The 22,500-nt window shown below is 40.2% G+C and overlaps 3 protein-coding genes across 8 annotated transcripts in view; all 3 read left to right on the forward strand.

Moving 5' to 3' along the window:
• Positions 1-11,113, forward strand: part of add2 (adducin 2 (beta)) — a 19,853-nt gene extending 8,740 nt beyond the window's left edge. For 2 of the 5 annotated variants that reach the window (XM_060883454.1, XM_060883459.1), the window contains 11 exons: positions 383-463; positions 928-1,077; positions 1,289-1,432; positions 1,515-1,613; positions 1,715-1,891; positions 3,414-3,656; positions 4,592-4,714; positions 6,756-6,842; positions 8,406-8,529; positions 9,451-9,540; positions 10,126-11,113. In XM_060883454.1, the coding sequence (XP_060739437.1) occupies positions 383-463; positions 928-1,077; positions 1,289-1,432; positions 1,515-1,613; positions 1,715-1,891; positions 3,414-3,656; positions 4,592-4,714; positions 6,756-6,842; positions 8,406-8,529; positions 9,451-9,540; positions 10,126-10,397 (1,590 nt within the window). In that variant the 3' untranslated portion in view covers positions 10,398-11,113. The remainder of the gene's footprint in view (positions 1-382; positions 464-927; positions 1,078-1,288; positions 1,433-1,514; positions 1,614-1,714; positions 1,892-3,413; positions 3,657-4,591; positions 4,715-6,755; positions 6,843-8,405; positions 8,530-9,450; positions 9,541-10,125) is intronic. The other 3 variants (XM_060883455.1, XM_060883456.1, XM_060883458.1) reach the window with 3 other exon arrangements.
• A 3,801-nt stretch (positions 11,114-14,914) lies between these two features.
• Positions 14,915-19,558, forward strand: snrnp27 (small nuclear ribonucleoprotein 27 (U4/U6.U5)). The gene is made up of 6 exons (XM_060882813.1): positions 14,915-15,067; positions 15,405-15,561; positions 16,973-17,085; positions 17,183-17,262; positions 18,325-18,389; positions 19,321-19,558. Exons 1-6 carry the CDS (start codon positions 15,031-15,033, stop codon positions 19,373-19,375), a joined length of 507 nt encoding a protein of 168 aa, XP_060738796.1. The 5' UTR covers positions 14,915-15,030; the 3' UTR covers positions 19,376-19,558.
• A 730-nt stretch (positions 19,559-20,288) lies between these two features.
• mxd1 (MAX dimerization protein 1) overlaps positions 20,289-22,500 on the forward strand; it is a 28,394-nt gene continuing 26,182 nt past the window's right edge. Inside the window, exons 1-2 of one of the 2 annotated variants that reach the window (XM_060882812.1) lie at positions 20,289-21,328; positions 22,228-22,327. In XM_060882812.1, the coding sequence (XP_060738795.1) occupies positions 21,262-21,328; positions 22,228-22,327 (167 nt within the window). In that variant the 5' untranslated portion in view covers positions 20,289-21,261. The remainder of the gene's footprint in view (positions 21,329-22,227; positions 22,328-22,500) is intronic. The other variant, XM_060882811.1, reaches the window with a different exon arrangement.

Below are 22,500 nucleotides of genomic sequence, written 5' to 3' on the forward strand. Positions count from 1 at the left end.
ACACACAACACACACCCTACAGACTACACCCTACAGACTACACCCTACACACTACACTCTGCACCTTGCACACTACACACTACGTCTTACACACTACACACTACACCCTGCACACTACACACTATGTCTTACACACTACGTCTTACACACTACACACTACACACTACGTCTTACACACTACACACTACGTCTTACACACTACACACTACACACTATGTCTTACACACTACACACTACACACTACGTCTTACACACTACGGGCTACACATTTCTCATTAAATCCTTCACAATACACTCTATAAAAGCTATAAGAAGCACTTGTTTATGACACAGTGTGTATAATAATGTCTCTGACTGTCTCTCTCTCTTGCTCTGGCTGTAGATGCGTATCAGTAAAGAGCAGGAGCACTTCCTGGTTCTACCTGAAGGCCTGACCTATGGCGAGGTCACCGCCTCTAACCTGGTGAGAGTCTCACCCTCTGTGTTGTCAGAGAGCAGAAATGTCTGATTTTATAATGTTTTACATGTTTTCTCTCTCAGTCTACTCATCTGTTGCGTAAGAAGTATTTGATTCTGTTCGTTTAATCACAGAGATTAATGTGAGATGTATTTTTAATACGAGATGATGAAATATGCATGAGATCATTTATAAGACATATCTAATGTCCTGTGTAGCTGTCCTGCTGTAATGGCTTCTGAAACTAAACTGTAGCTATATTTGGTTTGCTGGATGGTGTGTGTGTGTGTTTGTGTGTGTTTCTGTGTTTGTGTGTGTTCCTGTGTGTGTTTGTGTTTGTGTGTATGTGTGTGTGTGTTCCTGTATGTGTGTGTGTATGTGTGTGTGTTCCTGTATGTGTGTGTTTGTGTTTGTGTGCGTGTGTGTGCGTGTGTTTGTGTTTGTGTGCGTGTGTGTGCGTGTGTGTGTAGGTTAAGGTGAATATCCTGGGTGATGTGATGGAGCAGGGCAGCACTACATTAGGAGTAGATGTATCCGCCTTCAGCCTGCACTCGGCCATTTACTCCGCCCGACCCGATGTCCGCTGCCTGCTACACCTCCACACTCCCGCTACAGCTGCTGTACGACACACACACACACACACCTCCAAAAACTAAATCATTTGCATACTCTTACACAGCAACACTCACAGGTAACAGTGTGTTTTCACTCTTTGATTGTCATGTACATTAAAGGAAAAGCCTGTGTAGACGTCTGACACTGAAATAACCCAACAAAACCTTTCAGCTCTTAAGTTATTAAAGTTATTAAACTTTAATCCGTTTGATCCAGGTGTCAGCCATGAAGTGTGGCCTCCTGCCGCTGTCCCATGAGGCTTTGCTGGTGGGCGAGGTGGCGTATTACGACTACAATGGCTTGATGGAGGAGGAGGAGGACAGAGTGGACCTGCAGAAGAGTCTCGGGCCCACATGCAAGGTGAGAGGAAAAACTCGGAATCATCATCAGCTGATGCACTCACTGATGCACTGAATGATAAGTTGTTTTATCTCAACACAAGGTTCTCGTCCTGAGGAACCATGGCTTCGTGGCTCTGGGAGAGTCGGTAGAGGAGGCCTTCTACACCATCTACCACATCCAGACAGCCTGTCAGATACAGGTAGGAACTGAGGCTGTGTTTCCTGTGAAGCCTGATCCTGGACCAGTGCAGTGTGACTGTAGACTCGTGGGTGAGCAGAAAAGACATATGTGATGTTACAGGTTTCAGCTCTGTGCTGTGCTGGAGGAGAGGAGAACCTCATCATGCTGGACCGGAACGTACACAGACCGAACCCCACCGGCACCGTGGGCTGGGCCGGATCCACCTTCGGACCCATGCACAAGACCCGACTCGGAGAGCACGAATTCGAGGCGCTCATGAGGACCCTCGACAACCTGGTTAGAAATACACCCTACATTGTATACACTAACACTACACTGTATACACTACACCCTACACACTATACATTACAATGTATACACTACACTACATTCTACACTGTATACACTATACACTACACTGTATACACTACACACTACACTGTATACACTACACACTACACCCTACACTGTATACACTACACACTACACCCTACACTGTATACACTACACACTACACACCACACTGTATACACTGTATACACTACACACTACACCCTACACTGTATACACTATACACTACATTTTATACACTACACACTACACTGTATACACTACACCCTACACTGTATACACTAACACTACACTGTATACACTACACCCTACACACTACACTGTATACACTACACCCTACACTGTATACACTAACACTACACTGTATACACTACACCCTACACACTATACATTACAATGTATACACTACACTACATTCTACACTGTATACACTATACACTACACTGTATACACTACACACTACACACTACACTGTATACACTACACACTACACACCACACTGTATACACTGTATACACTACACACTACACCCTACACTGTATACACTACACACTACACACCACACTGTATACACTGTATACACTACACACTACACCCTACACTGTATACACTATACACTACATTTTATACACTACACACTACACTGTATACACTACACACTACACCCTACACTGTATACACTATACACTATACACTACATTTTATACACTACACACTACACTGTATACACTACACACTACACCCTACACTGTATACACTATACACTACACCCTACACTGTATACACTATACACTACATTTTATACACTACACCCTACACTGTATACACTACACACTACACCCTACACTGTATACACTATACACTACACACTACACTGTATACACTATACACTACATTTTATACACTATACACTACACACTACACTGTATACACTATACACTACATTTTATACACTATACACTACACCCTACACTGTATACACTATACACTACATTTTATACACTACACACTACACTGTATACACTACACACTACACCCTACACTGTATACACTATACACTACACCCTACACTGTATACACTATACACTACATTTTATACACTACACCCTACACTGTATACACTATACACTACACACTACACTGTATACACTATACACTACATTTTATACACTATACACTACACACTACACTGTATACACTATACACTACATTTTATACACTACACCCTACACTGTATACACTATACACTACATTTTATACACTATACACTACACACTACACTGTATACACTATACACTACATTTTATACACTATACACTACACTGTATACACTACACACTACACTGTATACACTATACACTACATTTTATACACTATACACTACACTGTATATACTACACCATACAAACACCACTCAAAATACATACAGTCATGAAAAGTGCTGTGTTCCCTTTCTGCTTGTGTTCAGGGATACCGTACTGGTTACGCCTACCGCTTCCCTGTCCTCCTGGAGCGCTCCAGGACGCGCAGAGAGGTTGAGGTTCCCGCCACCGTCACCTCCTTCAGCTTCGATGATGAGGGGAAACGAGTGCAAGTGCGCCTTCAACCTCACGCCCACAAACAACAGCTGGAGAAAACGAGATGGCTGAACACACCTAACACTTACCAAAAGGTCAACCAGGACCAGGCGAGCCCCGGCCACCGCACCACGGTCAGAACTACACCATCTTTCACTGCCATGAACCACATCAATGATAATGTATGTTTACAATCTGAAATTATTAACACTGGAAAGGAGAAAGTCAGGCCTAGAGTTCACTTCCTGAAAGTTAACTAATGTACTAAAAAAACTACGCGTCTCTTTTTACACTCTCTCTCTCTCTCTCTCTCTCTCTCTCCTGGTGCTCTCAAAACTTGTCATTTCATCATTTCTCAGACCAAGCGTAACTGTTACAAAGGGCTGACACCGGAGACTTCTTCCATAGATCTTAAATAAACGAACATATCGACAGCATCGGCTTTTTAAAGAGTTAAACCACACTGGGGTGGACAGAAAGTTCATCATTATCACTCAACCAATCAGAATCCAGAATTCACAGCGTCATGGGGTCTGTTCTCTGCCTACACAGGAATTTCTCTTTGGAAATAAAAGGCTTCTCTGAAGGTGCAGACATTTGAGCAGGAAGCAACAAGATGTTTTCATGCCTCTGAATATATTAGTAATGAGGAGCATTTTGGACAGGATTAATTTTTAAGACTTGAATTTTATTACAATGAGTCAATTCAGCAGTGATGCTGAGTACTTGTTGGAAAATACTACATTCTCTCTCTCTCTCTCTCTCTCTCTCTCTCTCTCTCTCTCTCTCTCTCTCTCTCTCTCTCTCTCTCTCTCTCTCTCTCTCTCTCTCTCTCTCTCTCTCTCTCTCTCTCTCTCTCTCTCTCTCTCTCTCTCTCTCTCTCTCTCTCTCTCTCTGTCCCTCTGCAATGCAGAGGAGATATTTCAGGATCATGAGACATATTACTGCAGTGTCTCTGCTGCCCTCTGGCTGCTCCACTCTATACCTATTTTGCTGTTCTGTCTCCTCTATATTCACCTCCACTATATATACAAACTCCCGCTCACTCTCCGTTTCCTTCCGTCATCAGTGGCAGTGGCTGCGGTCGGACGAGGTAACCCAAAGCGGCGGCACAGCCATCAAGATCGAAAACCCCAACCAGTTTGTTCCTCTCTTTACCAACCCGCAGGAGGTTTTGGAGACCAGGAATAAGGTACAGTATCGTGAAACGACATGTTTAAATAAAAAGACAGAAAGAAAAGAAAATCAGAGCATTAAGAGCCTTCCATCAACAGCCGTCTAAGATGAAAATCTAAACAACTAGGTCCTTTAAGTGAGGTCTAAAATGCCACAAAAAAAGACACAGCAACAGGAAGAGGCACGACTTTTTTTTTTTTTTATTTCATAGCAATTTTCCAACAAATAAAGAAAATATTATATCTGTTATATATAGTATACACAGTACATAATATATAATACAGTATATATATACAGTAATACCTCGAGATACGAGTTTAATTCGTTCCGTGACTTTGCTCGTATCTCAAATTGCTCGTATCTCAAAGCAATTTTCCCCGTTTAAATGAATTGAAATCCCATTAATCCGTTCCAGCTCGCAAAATTCCACTCCAGTTGTTTTGTTTGTGTGTTTTGAATATGAAAAATGTTCAGTACCTGTATATATAAATGACAAATATTGTATAAAAACATACAGTAATAAAAGAGAATGTTAAAAAAATAAACTGGTTTTACTTTACGGAGGTGCACGGAGGTGTTGAGGGAGGAGTAAACAGGCGGAGGAGTAAACAGGCGGAGGAGTAAACAGGAGGAGGAGTTAGGAGGAATTACACCTTCACTTTCGTTCACTTACTCGCTACTGTACACTCTTAATGCCACTTTACACTTAAATGGAACTTAACTAAACTTCATTTAGAGCGCGGAGAGCAGCAACTAGTAAATAGAACAGACCTCCGTATAACAGAACCACTAATCACGCATAGAGTTAAAAATAGGAAAGGAAAATAATAAATGAATGAATGGATAAATAAATAATTAAATAATTAGAGAGAGAGAGAGAGAGAGAGAGAGAGAGAGAGAGAGAGAGATATGTGGAGATTTATGACGTAAACTGGTACAAAGAACACGGGTTCCGGCTCGGTGGAGTCGGGGTTGGAGGAGGGAGTTTAGATCGCAGCAGCAGCGAAGCTCTAGAAAGCGGCTCAATGAATGGGAATTTAAATGGTCGGTAATATGGATGTCGTAACCGGATTGGTGCGCGTCGTGGACAGCTGATTAACAGCTGATGCACGCTTGACCACGTGGCCTGTCAGAACTAACACGATGCTTGATTTCTCTTAAGTTAACTGAACTTAATTGCTACAATTTCTGTTTTCTTTACATTCATTTTGCTTAATTTTCTTTATCGCTTTTCTCTTCACTTGTTTTTGCCTTTTTTGTCACTCTTTCCTCACTAACATCTGCCGTTTGGTTGTTTTAATAAAAACCCGTCCGGTTGGCATATGAGATGCGGCGTAGTCGCACAAGTTAAATTTTTTAACGGATCCGACGCTCAAAATGGATCCGAAAATGACGGATCCTCAGATGGTCGTCACCTCACGCAGCGCCTTTGTGACTCTCCATAGGAAATGAATGACTTCCTGTTTATCGGCCGTCGCTTGTCGTGTGCAGTGGAAAGGCGGCTTTAACCGAGTGAGACGCGGGAAGCTGAGGCGGGAAACAGAGCACACGTGGTTGTTGGGGATCTTTGTTTCGGCGGCGGCAGCTCGGATGCTCGTATCTCAAAAATCTGCTCGTATCTCAAGCCAAAAATCCGGTCGAATCACAGCTCGTATCTCAAAAAATTTGTATGTCAGAGCACTCGTATCTCGAGGCATCACTGTATATCCATATAATTATTTTTTATGATGAGGAAGTTAGTTCCTATAAACTTCCTGTCTCTCTTTTCTTCTCTGTCTTAAATTTTTTTTTAAAAAGTTTATCAAAAATGTCCAATTGTCACGTTATGGAGAAACTCCTCCGTCTGGAGCTTTACAGCTTTACCTCTGACACCAGACACTCATTCAGATACCTATGACTTCTTCTAGAAATGTTATATTACAGAAACTCTTGGCTTCTTTTCGCCGTTACTATAGAAACCACACTATAGAAACACCTTCTGACCAATCGGACCTGGAGAATCCGAACAACACTATAATAATCCTCTTTCTGTTTTTCTCTTATTCTCTTGGTCTCAGATCCGAGAGCAGAACCGTCAGGACATGAAGACGGCAGGACCGCAGTCTCAGTTATTAGCTGGCGTGATCACGGAGAACAGCCCACCGGTACAGACACTAAACACGCATGACAGATATCTGTACAGGAGAATGGGGTGACTTTAGAGTCAGTGTTCTACCTGAACACACACACACACACACACACGTACACAAACACACACACATACAAATACACACATGTACACACACACACACACACATACTCACACACACACACACATACTCACACACACATACACACACACACACACACACACACACACACATACATACACACACACACATACAGACCCCCCCACACACATATACACACACACACACACACACATACACACACACATACACACACACACACATACATACACACACACATACAGACCCCCCCACACACATACACACATACATACACACACACACACACACGCGTACACAAACACAGACACATACAAATACACACACGTACACACACACACACACATACACACATACCATACTCACACACACACACACACACACACACATACTCACACACACACACACACACACATACTCACACACACACACATACATACACACACACATACACACACACATATAGACCCCCCCCACACACACACACACACACACATACACACACACATATAGACTCCCCCCCACACACACACACATGCAAATACACACACGTACACACACAGACACACACACACACATACACACATACACACATACACACATACCATACTCACACACACACACACATACTCACACACACACACATACTCACACACACACACACACACACACACACACACATACATACACACACACATACACACACACATATATATACCCCCCCACACACACATACAAACACACATACACACACACACATATAGACTCCCCCCCCAAACACACATACACACATACACACACCCATATAGACCCCCTCACACACACGTACTCTCTCACACACACACACGCACACACACACACATTCACACACACACACAGACCCCCGCACACACACATACATAGACCCACACACAAACCCCCCACACACACACATATGAACACACACATAGACCCCCCCACACACACACATATGAACACACACATAGACCCCACACACACACACATATGAACACACACATAGACCCCCCCACACACACACTCACAAACACACACACTTGTCTCTGATCTCCAGCTGTCATAAGCATGCGATGATCTTTAATTACAGAGAACATTCTGAGTGACGACTTACCTTGTGTGTGTGTTAAGGTGATTGATTTTCTGTCTTCTCAGCTCAGAGTGTGATGTCTGATCTCAGGCTCATCTCACTAAACTAAGTCAGACAAAGAGCTTTGAGACCAAATGACGGAGTGTGTAAATCGTGTTCCAGAATTAACCATTGTACCTGAATGACACGCGCACCATCACTGTAATCATCATCATCATCATCATCATCATCAGTGCAACAAAGTGGAAGAATAAAAAAAAAAATAGATTGCGTATAAATGTCTTGTGTTGTGTGTAATGATTCTTCATGTCTGACATTTGTGTATGTATGTGTGTGTGTGTGTCTGTGGTATGTATATGTGCCCCTCAACACAGTCTCCAGAAATCATGGAGCCCCCTTCAACCCCCGAGCCAGAACCACCGAACCCGTTCAACGAGCTGACGGATCAGGCGCTGGAGGAATATCGCAAAGAAGTTGAGCGTAAGAAGGAGGTGGACGGTACGACCCCCAACACCACTAACCATTACTCAGTTCCTCCTCCTTCTACAGCATCTCGCATGTCTGCCAGCCAAATCTGTCACCGGTGCATGATCCTACGTTCACACTAGTACACAACAAAGCGACAGCTGAACTGAACGATCGCTTAAACGTCCTGCGTGTGCGGTGCCTCCCAAATGACCTGCTACACACTACACTACACTACCACTAATCACTGCGCACTCCAGCTGTCTGAACATCTGACAAGTAACAAAAGCTACCGGTTTAGCTTGAATCGCGCTAATGTCATCGCTCAGACACACTCGCATCTCTAAACACGGAAAGTGAACGAGGCTTAACGTCTGAAGCCGTAACGTGATGCAGGGTGCTGATGATAACTTGCTTCCTGTTTGATTTGTATCTTCATTTTAATACACACGGTGCTGTGAAAAAGTAATGACCCCCTTTCCTGATTTCTTTTATTTCTACATAGACTTATTTGTTTCAGATCTTCAAACAAAACTGAATATGAGAGATAAAATGAAAGATAAAATAATTTACTGAAATCATGAAAAAAAATGTTAAAAAGAGAATCACTCACCTCACCTGAGAAGAAGGAATCGCACCTTTAGTTACACAATCCACCCATTAACGACGTTTAATTAACCACTCGCGGCAAAAAATACATTTCACAGCACTTTATATATAAATATATTCATGTGGAGTGAAATGAGAATTGGGTTTAGTTTTACATCAGCCATGAAGCTCAGGATTGTTGTTATTTTCTTTTGTAATATATCTCATTATCTTTACAGAATCATTCACTTCTCTCCGATGTTAAGATTCACAAGCTGTTATTCCACAGTATCACTAAACTCTCTGTGTGTGACTCACTAATCACTCGTTTTTACATCTCCTTCCCTCCGATCTCCTCCTCGTCAGGTGTGGAGGAGGTGACAAACGATACAGGGACTCCTCCCCCTGCTTCCTCTCCCACAAAAGTCCCCTCCCCCATCAAACCACCTGCCTCAGGTGAGCCCTCACGCCTCGCACGTCTCTAACACACTCACACAACATGCTCACTAATAACACTGTGGCTTTCTGAGTAACTCTGCTTAGACGTGGGTGGAGCTCGAATCCTTCATGTTTTCTTCTTTTCTACAAACGTGCATTGAGAAATTTCTTTCAAGCCTAAATCAGAAGGAATCAGAGTGAATTCGATGCTTCTTTGGTTTGATTTCACACTGCACAGAATTAAATGAGGTGCGAATAGAGTCCTGGTTAAAATAGAAAAATGAAACAATGGCATTTCTACAATGCTACAGCTCAGTCATTTGGCTCAGTTTAGTAGAAAATTAAAACACTGCAACTCAAGTAACGCAGCATATTTGATTCGTTTAGAGTCGACTCAGAGTCGACTCGCTTTATTTCACTTGAGTTTGCTGAGAAGCAGATGGGCCACTTTCTCACAGACCTGAGCGTGATCGCTGTGCTCTCGCTGTGAGCGAAGAACCGCACCGAGAACTCAGCAAGGTTTTGCTCAAACCCACTTAACACAGCAGACGTGCGAAATAAAGCTGTCTAGTTTAACACTTTTACTTCTTCTCCTGACTTCAGAGACGGACGGGAAAACCACGGACACGGTCCCGAATGGGAAGGAGGAGGAGGGCGAGAAGCAGCAGGATGAGCTGGAGAAAGGATTGAAGGCTCTCTCAACCAGTGACACATCAGAAACCTCTGTTGTCCCGCCCACTGCCCCGCCCACCAAGCCTGTGGGCACCACCCCCGAGGGCTCTCCCTCAAAGTCACCGTTCAAGAAGAAGAAGAAGTTCAAAGCTCCGTCGTTCCTAAAGAAGAGCAAGAAGCAGAAAGAGAAGGCTGAGACTTGAGATCTCTCTCTCTCTCTCTCTCTCATACACACACACACACACACTCTCTCTCACACACACACTCTCTCATACACACACACGTCTGTTGTTCCAGTAACACAAACATTTGATTAACACAGTGTGTATCCGTCTGTTTGTCCATGAAGCATTTACAGATTATTGTTTTATAACAAAGCTTATTCTCATGATGATCTGACTAAACCCCACAACGAAGAAAGCTCCAGAAACGAGCTGTTCACACGCTTTTTAACTTAACGTTACACTCGGCACGAGCACGTTAGACAAGAACACGGCATGAAATCAGCACTTGAGATGTTAATCGTCTGCTGACGGTTATATCACACACGTACCTCCTATCATGTGTCATCTTTACCGACGCCGGTCTGGCTTCCTCTTCGAGTTTCACATGGTTATAAATAGAATTTATGAATAGAAAAAAATAAAACATCAAATAAACATGACTTTGACTTGTATATGCAAACGAATGAAAAAAAGGCCCAACTTTGTAACAGCACTCAGACATTCTACTTCCTAGACTTATTTTCTATTATCCTTTTTTTTTTTTTTTTTGCAGTTGTAATTATTTTTACAGTCAGTAACTCTTATTTAATCTCCTTTGTGTGCATATGTGCTGGTTTGAATCCATGTCATGTTAGGATGTAAAGTGATAGACGAAACCCGAGGTTGTGCCGGTCAATAAAAATCATTGACAAGAATTTCTGCCTGCTTTGTTGTTGTTGTTGTTGTTTTTTAAATAATTAACCACTGGGACATTTGTTAAGTTTTATATCGCTCATCAGCAACTCAATAATAGATCACTTCTGTTTCAAAACACATCGTCTAACCCTAAAAAAACTCATAAATGATATTATTTACACGTTGACAGACTGCATCATTTTTCTGACACTCGCTCAGTGACATTAGTTTAACCAAACAATTCAATCATCTAACTAAATCCTTCAGATTTAGTTTTTATTCATTTGCACTGAGCGATGTTTCCTTTAATCCCAAATGTACGGTGGCCGAGAAGTGCAAAACACATTAACAAATCCCAAAACACATTAACAAGTCAGACAACCTGGAAGAGGTTGGTATAGTTTGTGAATGGAAACTTACCATCACCGGACGAGACACCTTTCATTCACCTTTATATCTTTAATGACAGGTGTCTTGTCCAATGAGCGGTAAGTTTCCATTCACAAACTATACCTACCTCTTCCGGGTTGTCTGAATCGGTGCACGAAACACATTAACAAATCAGAAAACACAACGACATTTCAGACAACCCGGAAGAGGTTGGTATAGTTTGTGATTGGACAAGACAGCTGTCACTCAAGGTATACATGAAGTTCAACAGTCTGCCGCAGGGAAAAGTTGGAATGGATGGATGGAATGGATTACTGTGGATTAATTCTGTTATTTTCTTATATTTAAACGGAGAACTTTACACATTACACATAAGATTCCATACCTGTATATCTTGAGTGACAGGTGTCTTGTCCAATGATCGGTAAGTTTACATTCAAAAACGATACACTACCGTTTCTGGGTTGTCTGACTTGTCGTTGTGTTTTCTGTTTTCGGATTTGTTAATTTGTTTTCGGATTTGTTAATTTGTTTTCGGATTTGTTAATTTGTTTTCGGATTTGTTAATGTCTTTTGCACTTCTCGGCCACCGTACAAATGCCCCTGTACACACCGCACCGTATACTCTTAGGTTGACTGCATACGGCACATCATACGAAGGTGTTTATAGTTTCTACTTTCGTTACAAGTAAAACATTGACCTTTGGCTAGAAACTCTTCTATAATCTGTGTATAATCCAGCATTTTCAGCATTTTCAAGTCAGATTAGGTTTTGAATCTTTCTCTGTCTAAAAAAAGTCACTTATTTTAACATTATAAACAACATTCGTTTTAAAATTAAAAGTAAAAAAAAGGGAAATGATCAATGAACATAGAAATGTTCTTATCTTACATAATGTACACAGGATGTTGCATTATTTTATTAATAAAGTAATAAAAAAGTATTTTTTAAGCTAAGTCATTCGTTAAAGTCGATTTAATAATATTTGACCTTTTTAAATTTTGAATCTTAAAAATTCTGTTCATTTTTCTTTTATTCAAATCTTTATGTTCAAGCTTTTTTCTTTTATATTGCGATTTAACTTTTAAATGGTTTAATAGTTAAATTGGGACGAAGACGAGTCTGGATACAGACAAGAGGTTGAGCAGCTGGCTGTCTGGTGCAGTCACAACAACTTGGAGCTCAATACGCTCAAAACAGTGGAGATGATTGTGGACTTCAGGAGAAACCCCCTGCCCTCCCCTTCCCCCACTCACCATCATGGACAGCACTGTGGCTGCAGTGGAGTCATTGACGTTCCTGACTTGGGACACTCACATTGACTCCATTGTGAAAAAGGCCCAGCAGAAGGTGTTACTTCCTTTTATCGACTGAAAAAGTTTAACCTGAAGATTTTACTCAGCTGTTATTGAGTCGGTTCTGTGCTCTTCTATAACTGTTTGGTTTTGGGTCAGCCAGCAAATCGGATTTAAAAAGACTGCAGCAGACAGACTGTTAGGACTGTTAAGGATCATTGGTGTTCACCTGCCCAACCTTCAGGACTTGTACAATACTCTAGAGTAAAGAAAGGAGCAGGTAACATCATTATAGACCCTTCTCACCACAACCACAACCTGTTTGTACTTCTCTCTTCTGAATACACTACAGATCTCTGTGCACTGCAACATCTAGGCATAAAAACATTTTCCCCCCAAGCCATATCCGGCTTAAGCAGCTAATACAGGGACTATTATCTGTGTGCTGTAATTAATTCTGTAATTCATTACATACAAGTAGTATGTAAATATGTAATTCTTTACTATTTAAATGTTTACTGCTCTCATGCCAAATATGAATATAATATGTGTGTGTGTGTGTGTGTGTGTGTGTGTGTGTGTGTGTGTGTGTGTGTGTGTGTGTGTGTGTATGTATGTATGTGTGTATGTATGTGTGTGTATGTGTTTTGTGCATGTATGTATGTACGTGTATGTATGTATGTGTGTGTGTGTGTGCATGCGTGTGTGTGTGTTTCAGAATCAGAATTAATATCAGAATCAGGTTTATTGGCCAAGTGTGTTGTTGTTGACACACACAAGGAATTTGGTTCCAGCTGTTTGTGACTCTCAAAAGTACAGACATAAATAACACTATACTATACAATACACACATAAATAACACTATACTATACAATACACACATAAATAACACTATACTATACAATACACACATAAATAACACTATACTATACAATACAGACATAAATAACACTATACTATACAATACACACATAAATAACACTATACAAGACAATACAGACATAAATAACATTATACTATACAATACAGACATAAATAACACTATACTATACAATACACACATAAATAACACTATACTATACAATATACACATAAATAACACTATACTATACAATACAGACATAAATAACACTATACTATACAATACACACATAAATAACACTATACTATACAATACAGACATAAATAACACTATACTATACAATACACACATAAATAACACTATACTATACAATACACACATAAATAACACTATACTATACAATACACACATAAATAACACTATACTATACAATACACACATAAATAACACTATACTATACAATACAGACATAAATAACACTATACTATACAATACACACATAAATAACACTATACAAGACAATACAGACATAAATAACATTATACTATACAATACAGACATAAATAACACTATACTATACAATACACACATAAATAACACTATACTATACAATATACACATAAATAACACTATACTATACAATACAGACATAAATAACACTATACTATACAATACACACATAAATAACACTATACTATACAATACAGACATAAATAACACTATACTATACAATACAGACATAAATAACACTATACTATACAATACACACATAAATAACACTATACTATACAATACAGACATAAATAACACTATACTATACAATACAGACATAAATAACACTATACTATACAATACACACATAAATAACACTATACTATACAATACACACATAAATAACACTATACTATACAATACACACATAAATAACACTATACAATACAGACATAAATAACACTATACTATACAATACAGACATAAATAACACTATACTATACAATACACACATAAATAACACTATACTATACAATACACACATAAATAACACTATACTATACAATACACACATAAATAACACTATACAATACAGACATAAATAACACTATACTATACAAGACAATACAGATGTGATACAATAGACAGTATGAGTATTAAATATGAATACAGAATATATGACTGTATATGACGAATAAATCTGATTCTAATTCTGATATGACTAAACGCGTTTAAATCGGAACTGTTAGAAGGGAAACTGAGAGTTCGGTTCCCCCCGGAAGGTATTTTTTGTCGCGCGCTTCGATAGAAAATGGCGTAACGCGAACGTTTACATCGAGAAATTTCTACAAGATTATTGTTATTGCAACTTCAAATAAAAGGATTTAAATCTAGACTATGGGTCGAAGTAGGAGCAGGTCACCCCCACGACGTGGTATGGTTTATTTTATATCTTATAGGTAGCTGTTAGTTGTAGCATCGATGGTGAAAGCGCACAGAGATAAATAACGTTAACGTGGTGTTTAACATGTAACAATTAACACATGTGATCAGTTATGTGTGCGGTGATTTATGGGTTTATTATGTATCACTTTAACGGACGCTTTAGTGCATAAACACTTTATCTCCGGTGTGTGTTTTTGTTTACACATCATCATTGTTCTACGTCTCACACATGTAACACACACTAGTGTCTGATAGTGAGGGAGATTTAGGACGCGGCCCGACGCGAGACTGATCTTTAACATTATTATTGTTGTTGTTGTTTACAGAGAGACGCCGCTCGCGCTCGACTTCACGGGACCGCGAGCGCAGGCGCAGAGAACGTGAGAGGGAGCGCACGCGCTCGCGATCTCGAGACCGGGACAGGGACCGTGAAAGGGAACGGCGTAGGAGCCGCTCGCGCTCTCCGCACAGGCGGCGATCAAGGTGAGCACGAGGCAAGAAGTGTTGGTTTGTAATATGTGTGTTTTTATATATATATATATATATATATATATATATATATATATATACATATATATATATATATATATATATATGTATATATATATATATATATATATATATATATATATGTGTGTGTGTGTGTGTGTGTGTCCTCAAAATAACTCAACACACAGCCATTAATGTCTAAACTGCTGGACACAAAAGTGAATACAAATTGGGCCCAATTAGCCGTTTACTCTCCCCGGTGTCATGTGACTCGTTAATGTTACAAGGTCTCGGGTGTGAATGGGGTGCGCAGGTGTGTTAAAATTTGGTTTTATCGCTCTCACTCTCTCATACTGGTCCCTGGAGGTTCAACTTGCACATTTGTACATACAAATTGTCTATATGTGTATAAAATTCCTCGCATGTGAAAACACGCCTGGCAATCAAGCTCTTTCTGATTCTGATTCTGAACATGGCACCTCATGGCTAAGAACTCTCTTAGGATCTGAAAAAAAAGAATTGTTGCTCTACATAAAGATGGCGTATGTTATAAAAAGATCGCCAAGACCCTGAAACTGAGCTGCAGCACAGTGGCCAAGACCATACAGCGGTTTAACACGACAGGTTCCACTCAGAACAGGTCTCGCTACGGTCCACCAAAGAAGTTGAGTGCATGTGGTCAGCGTCATATCCAGAGGTTGTGTTGGGGAAATAGATGTATGAATGCTGCCAGCATTGCTGCAGAGGTTGAAGGAGTGGGGGGTTCAGCCTGTCAGAGCTCAGACGATACGCCACACACTGCATTAAACCGGTCTGCATGGCTGTTGTTCCAGAAGGAAACCTCTTCTTAAGATGATGCACTAGAAAGCTTTCAAACAGTTTGCTAAAGACAAGCAGATTAAGGACATGTATTACTGGAACCATGTCCTGTGGTCTGATGAGACCACGATAAACTTATTTGGTTCAGATGGTGTCAAGCGCGTGTGGTGGCAACCAGCTGAGGAGGACAAAGACAAGTGTGTCTTGCCACTTTACACTGTTGTACAAGCCGCGCACTCGCTACTTTACACTGTTATACAAGCTGCGCACTCGCTACTTTACACTGTAGCACAGTGTCATTTCTTCAGTGTTGTCACATGAAAAGATATTACATCATATGTATTTATACAATTTTATATAATGTATAAATATATATTAAATAAAATATTTACAAAAATGTGAGGGACGACCAAACTCTGTGTGTATATGTATAAACACAGTGTTTGGCCACGCCCACATCTGGTATAAGATGCAAATGAACGTGTTGTCATCGTTACACCCTGTAGGTTGTTCAGAATCTGATTGTTCAGGATCTCGTACAGTGTGATTAGAAACCCATGTCATGTCCGTGTGTGTTTAAACACAGGTCTCCACGGCGACACCGTTCGTCCTCACTGTCGCCGCTCAGGCAGAAGGACAGACGAGAGGATGAGCGGAAGGAGGTGAAGGAGAAGCCTGTGAAGGTCCATCAGATATCAGGTGAGACTGTGTTAATACAGACATGTAACAGACAGCAGGAATAAACGTAATGGTAATGGTGTGTGTGTGTGTGTGTGTGTGTGTGTGTGTATCACAGCCGAGGACATGCAGGGGAAAACGGAGGAGGAGATTGAGATGATGAAGCTGATGGGCTTCGGTTCCTTTGACACCACGAAGGTAAGAGTGACACCACTTTGTAAAGCTCCTCTTTACTGTAAGCCTTCAGTTTAAAACCAATTTAAATCATGCACTTGGTTTAAGAATTTAACTGAATAAACGATTAAAGGCTACGTTTCACACACGGGCGGTTGGTGTTATTGATGATTTAACTTTTGTATGTTCCTCTGGATAACGACGTCTGCCACGTGCCATAAATGTCAACAGCAAAAAAAATCAAACTAACAGTAAAGTGTTGTACCTTTTACACACACTGTCACTCTCACACTGTCACACACTCACTCACACACACACTCTCACCCACTCTCTCTCACATTCCTTCACAGTTTATCACTCTCTCTCACATTCTCATTCTCTCTCTCTCTCTCTCTCTCTCTCTCTCTCTCTCTCTGTGTGTGTGTTGTTCTGGGGTTTTTGTTGATGTCTATCTGATTGTTTATTTACCACCGACTGTAGTGTTTTTTTCTTCTTCTTCTGTTTGCTTTGTTGTATGAGAGCATTTTACACAGATTTTATCAGCATGGAATGATTCAATACCGATTACCAGAATAATCCAGAACACAACAAAATGGGTGAAAGCTCTGAAAGCGTAAAATCAGATTAATGCTATAACGACCACACGGTGGCGCAAAACCTGCAGTTTTTGTGTTTCATCCATTCCGTTAACAGTGCGATTAATTTTCTAAAGCTTTATAAAGTCTATAAACATCAGAACGGTTTTTTTTTTTTTTTTAAAATAAATAACAATTACATTTTGAACAGGCGATTCATCGTTTGGTCAAATTTACAAAATATTTTTCTTCTTTAAAACAAATTCTTATTTAATTAAACAGTCTCTCATTTTGAACCCCTGCTGTTTATCTGGGTTTGTTTTTGTAACCTTTACGTCATACTGCATGTCTCACATTATCGTTAAGGTGATATATTTGTTGTAGGTTTTTTTTTTTATTGAATTAAATAATAAATGTCTGATTTAACATCCCAGTGTTTTAATCTTCCTCTGCTTTAATCCTCTGCTTATTTATCGTCTAGAATAAAAACCAAGCTCTTTGTTTCTCTCAGGGTCGGAAGGTGGACGGTTCTGTAAACGCACACGCCATCAACGTCACGCAGAAGAGGAAATACAGGTTTGTGTTATTTATTTATTATTACGATCTTTCTCTCTCACGCACAATGTTTTCCTTCATTTACAATCATTAGAACAGGCTGCGTTTCCCCTCTGAGTTCAGATCGATTACGTCAGCATTCTTGCGCTCGTTTGAGCATCTCCTGAAAACCTGTAGGATTAAATGCAGCATCCTAAAGGTGAAACTCTGTCTCTCTCGCTCTCTCTCTGATTTCACACAAACCATTAAGCTCTATTTCTTTTACAAACGTTCTCTGGTGTTAAACCCAAACTCCTCTGGCACTCGGCACGTTAACGGTCGTCTCTCGGTTCCGTGGAAACAAACCACATCATTCTGTGTGACGTGCAGAACGTTCTGTTCGTTCTGTAATCAGGTCGTCGTCCCGGTTCCTGGATTTTTCTGAAATACAGAATAAGAGAACAGTGGATAGATTTGATTAGAAAAACATTTAGATGGAGATGGCAGTGACGTGTAAATAAACTGAAGTGAGGTTATGGCGGTGAAATCTATTTAAAAATAAATAATGTGGAAGTATGAGGGAAATATAAATGTACATGTATGAGGGTGAAAAAAGATCTTTATCTCTCATTTTTGCTTTAATTAGAGTTTTATGTGCTGGTTTATAAATAAATAGAACTGTTCGTCTCTAAATGTCCTCCGTTCGTGCATTTCTACGATATGAGACTTCTGCACGAACCGTCTCAGGATGGAGATCTTTTTTTTTTTTTCCCTCCTGTCTGCATGATGCTGAGGAGACGCCGTGTTGTTTACATCCCTGTTAGCAGCAGCAGCAGCTGCTCCTCGGCTCAGTCGACCAATCACGTCCGGAGTCGCTTCCCAGCTCAGAAACAAAGACTCCCATTGGCTGACGGTGATGTAATATGTTGCTGCAGAGAGGAGATCAATGATGTAATCATATTTTCTTTTACAGGCAATACATGAACAGGAAAGGTGGCTTCAACAGACCACTGGACTTCATCGCTTGATTGAAGATGGATCTCCGCGACTTTAACGAGTGCCGCGTTGATGTTTATAGTGTGTTTTCTTTCCTATTTGTTGCGCATATATTTTAATTTTTGTTTGTTTGACTAATACTACAGGCCTAAATCTGTTCATATACATATAATGTACATATATACCAACATTCAATAAAATTTGACATCATTGCATCTTTTTTTAAAAAATTATTATTAATTATACTTTTGTTATGATGTAATAATCTAGAATAAATGCCCCAGTGTCAGATGTTACTGTGTCTGTGCATACACTTGGCCTTCATCAGGTCAGTCCACTGATTTTAATGAGTCACATGGCACTAATCTGTCATGTTAACAGTAATCATTTATTTTATTAATGTAATTATTTATTAAAGAATAATTCAGGGATATGTTTACGTGTGTTAGTGTTGGGAAAGATAGAGAAAGTACAACAGAATGTTATAGTTATTGGTCGTGAGCATCGAGAAGTCCTGTTTCTGCAAAGCAGCATGTGCAAGAGGAGGGTGGGCGTGGCTAAGCTGCACTTCCGGGGGTGTTGCTTGTCGGCCAATCAGAAGAGACTATGCTGGCGAGAGGCGACCAATAGCGATTGAACAACAAACGAAACACGAATAGCTTCGATTACTGACTAAATAAACCGAGTAGACGCTACACCGTTCGACTGATCTTCATCGTATCGATCTCTGTGTTATTTCTGACTAAAAACATACAGAAACACGTTTTGTTAGTTGCGTATTTTTTGCTTATTTTCCTCAGTTCTCTTCAGCTGTCGAAACCACGACCGATTTGACCAATAGGAAAGCGGCTTCGTGTCACGCGCGGCCTTCGTTTCAATGACCAATAGGAAACGAGTTTTCCTTAACGCGTCGTCCAATGGCAGAGCGTATCCTCTGGCGTTTCAGGGTCGCGTTCCAATAAACGCGTTTAACGTAAAGAGTGAGCTCGAGATGACGCTGTTTTGTGCCCTACGTAGGGAGCTTTTTATGGAGCGAGCGTGCGATTGAGACCGAGCCGTCAGTAAAGAAAAGGATAATATGACAGTCTCTTCACAAGCGTTTCAGCTGCCTGCAAAGAGCGACGTTTATCATTTTGTTCGCTTGTTTTTCTGTTCAAATTTAAATCCTAAGAATAAAATTAACCGGTTGCTAAAGAGCTGACGGCTGATAATGAAACGTAGCCTGATCAGTTTCAGTAAAACTTTAGGGTTTTTTTTGACAGGAAGTCTGTCACTTTGTTTATTTTTTATTCTCTTGCTCATTTTGTCACTTTTTTAAACAAACCAGCAGCTGATTTTTGTTTGTTTTTTTTTTATTTCCATTAAAACGTCAAGTGAAGTATTTTAGCAGAGGTGCAAAAAAAAACGGGCTTTTAATCTGAAACTAATTTATTAGGTTTAAATATTTTTTTTGTCAGAGGTTTGTTTTTGTTTTTGACATTTCGTTTGGAAGGAGAAGAAAAAAAAAATCTATTAATAATTTTTTCACTCGCACTTTATATCATTTGCACCCCTAATTTTTCAGAGCTTTATTTTTGTCTGCTTGTGTTTGTTTGTTTTTTTTCACCACAGCCCGTACATTAGCATCACAGCACGGATTAGCCACATTAGCTCGCTGCTGACACGTCATTTGGGAACCGACACTAGATTGACTATAAAAATAAAACTACTTTTCTTGAACGACACGTTTTTTGTATAAAACATTTACCTCACAGAATATATTTTCCTCATGCTGTCACTGAGCTAGCTTTGTTTTTGTTTGCGGTTTTTCCTCTCTAACGGACGCGCGCGAGGACAACATTTTTCCTCCTGTTTATTTTTGTTCTATTTTTGTTTTCCTTTTTTTACACCGTAACTAACGGCGGTGTTATTGTGGAACATGGCGGCCATCGGGATGGTGCAGATGTTGATCGAAGCTGCTGAGTATCTTGATCGTAGAGAAAGAGGTAAAAAAAAAACGCGAGCTTGTTTAATATATATATATATATATTTAATATTTTGCATGCAAACAAACATGCATGCGCGCGCTGTGTGCCTGTGTGTGCGCGCGCGCTGTGTGTGTGTATGAGTTGGTGTGTGCGCGATGTGTGTGTGTATATGAGTTGGTGTGTGTGTGTGCGCGCGCTGTATGTGAGTGTGTGTATGTGTGTGTGTGTGTATGTATGCATGCATGTGAGTGTGTGCGCGCGCTGTGTGTGTATGAGTGTGTGTGTGTGTGTATGATTTGGTGTGTGCGCGATGTGTGTGTGTATATGAGTTATTGTGGGTGTGTATGTATGCATGCATGTGAGTGTGTGTAGGTGAGTGTGTGTGTGTATGTATGTGTGTGTGCACGCACGCTTTGTGTGTAACACATAACAACAAATATTCTTTTATTCGAAATTTCAAGTGCAAATTTAGATGTTTGTATAAATAAATAATTTGTTGTTGTGCCTCATTTGTACGTCCACATGTTTTTTTTTCTTCTTTGCATCCTCATCCTTCCTTTCTTGTCTGCTATGGGATTATTTTATTTTGAGACCTGGTGAAGGTTTTCCTGCTCTTATCATCATCATCATCATCATCATCATCATCATCATCAGCTCCGAGTCTTTTTCTTGTCCTTACCCTCCTCCCTCTTCCTGGATGTGTTGTGATTTGGGGCTGTTGGGTTTACTCCAGTTCAGATGACATCATTGACCCAAAAGCAGAACATTTGACTTCTTTTTATTTTTCAAGACAGACATCCGACAGGTCACGGTTTTGCGTGGGAGGACGTATTCAGTGCACTGACGTGTTTTTCGACTGATCACAGAATATATGTTTGTTTATTGTTAATATATTTATATATTTATTTATTTTGCAGAAGCAGAGCATGGGTACGCGTCAACGTTACCGTTCACCAGCCACAAAGACAGGGACGGCTCCAAGAGGAAAAATAAAAGCAAGAAAAATTGCAGCAGCAGGTAAGTGTGTTTCTCTCTCTCTCTCTCTCTCTCTCTCTCACTCTCACACACACATACACACACACATACACACACATGCATCCATCATGTACGTTCAACCTAGATGTCACTTCCTGAAACATGTGCAGATGTATATGCAGTACAAACATTTATGAATTAAATGTCTGCACAAG

This window comes from Tachysurus vachellii, chromosome 12 (assembly GCF_030014155.1).
Source record: "Tachysurus vachellii isolate PV-2020 chromosome 12, HZAU_Pvac_v1, whole genome shotgun sequence".
Taxonomy (NCBI): domain Eukaryota; kingdom Metazoa; phylum Chordata; class Actinopteri; order Siluriformes; family Bagridae; genus Tachysurus; species Tachysurus vachellii.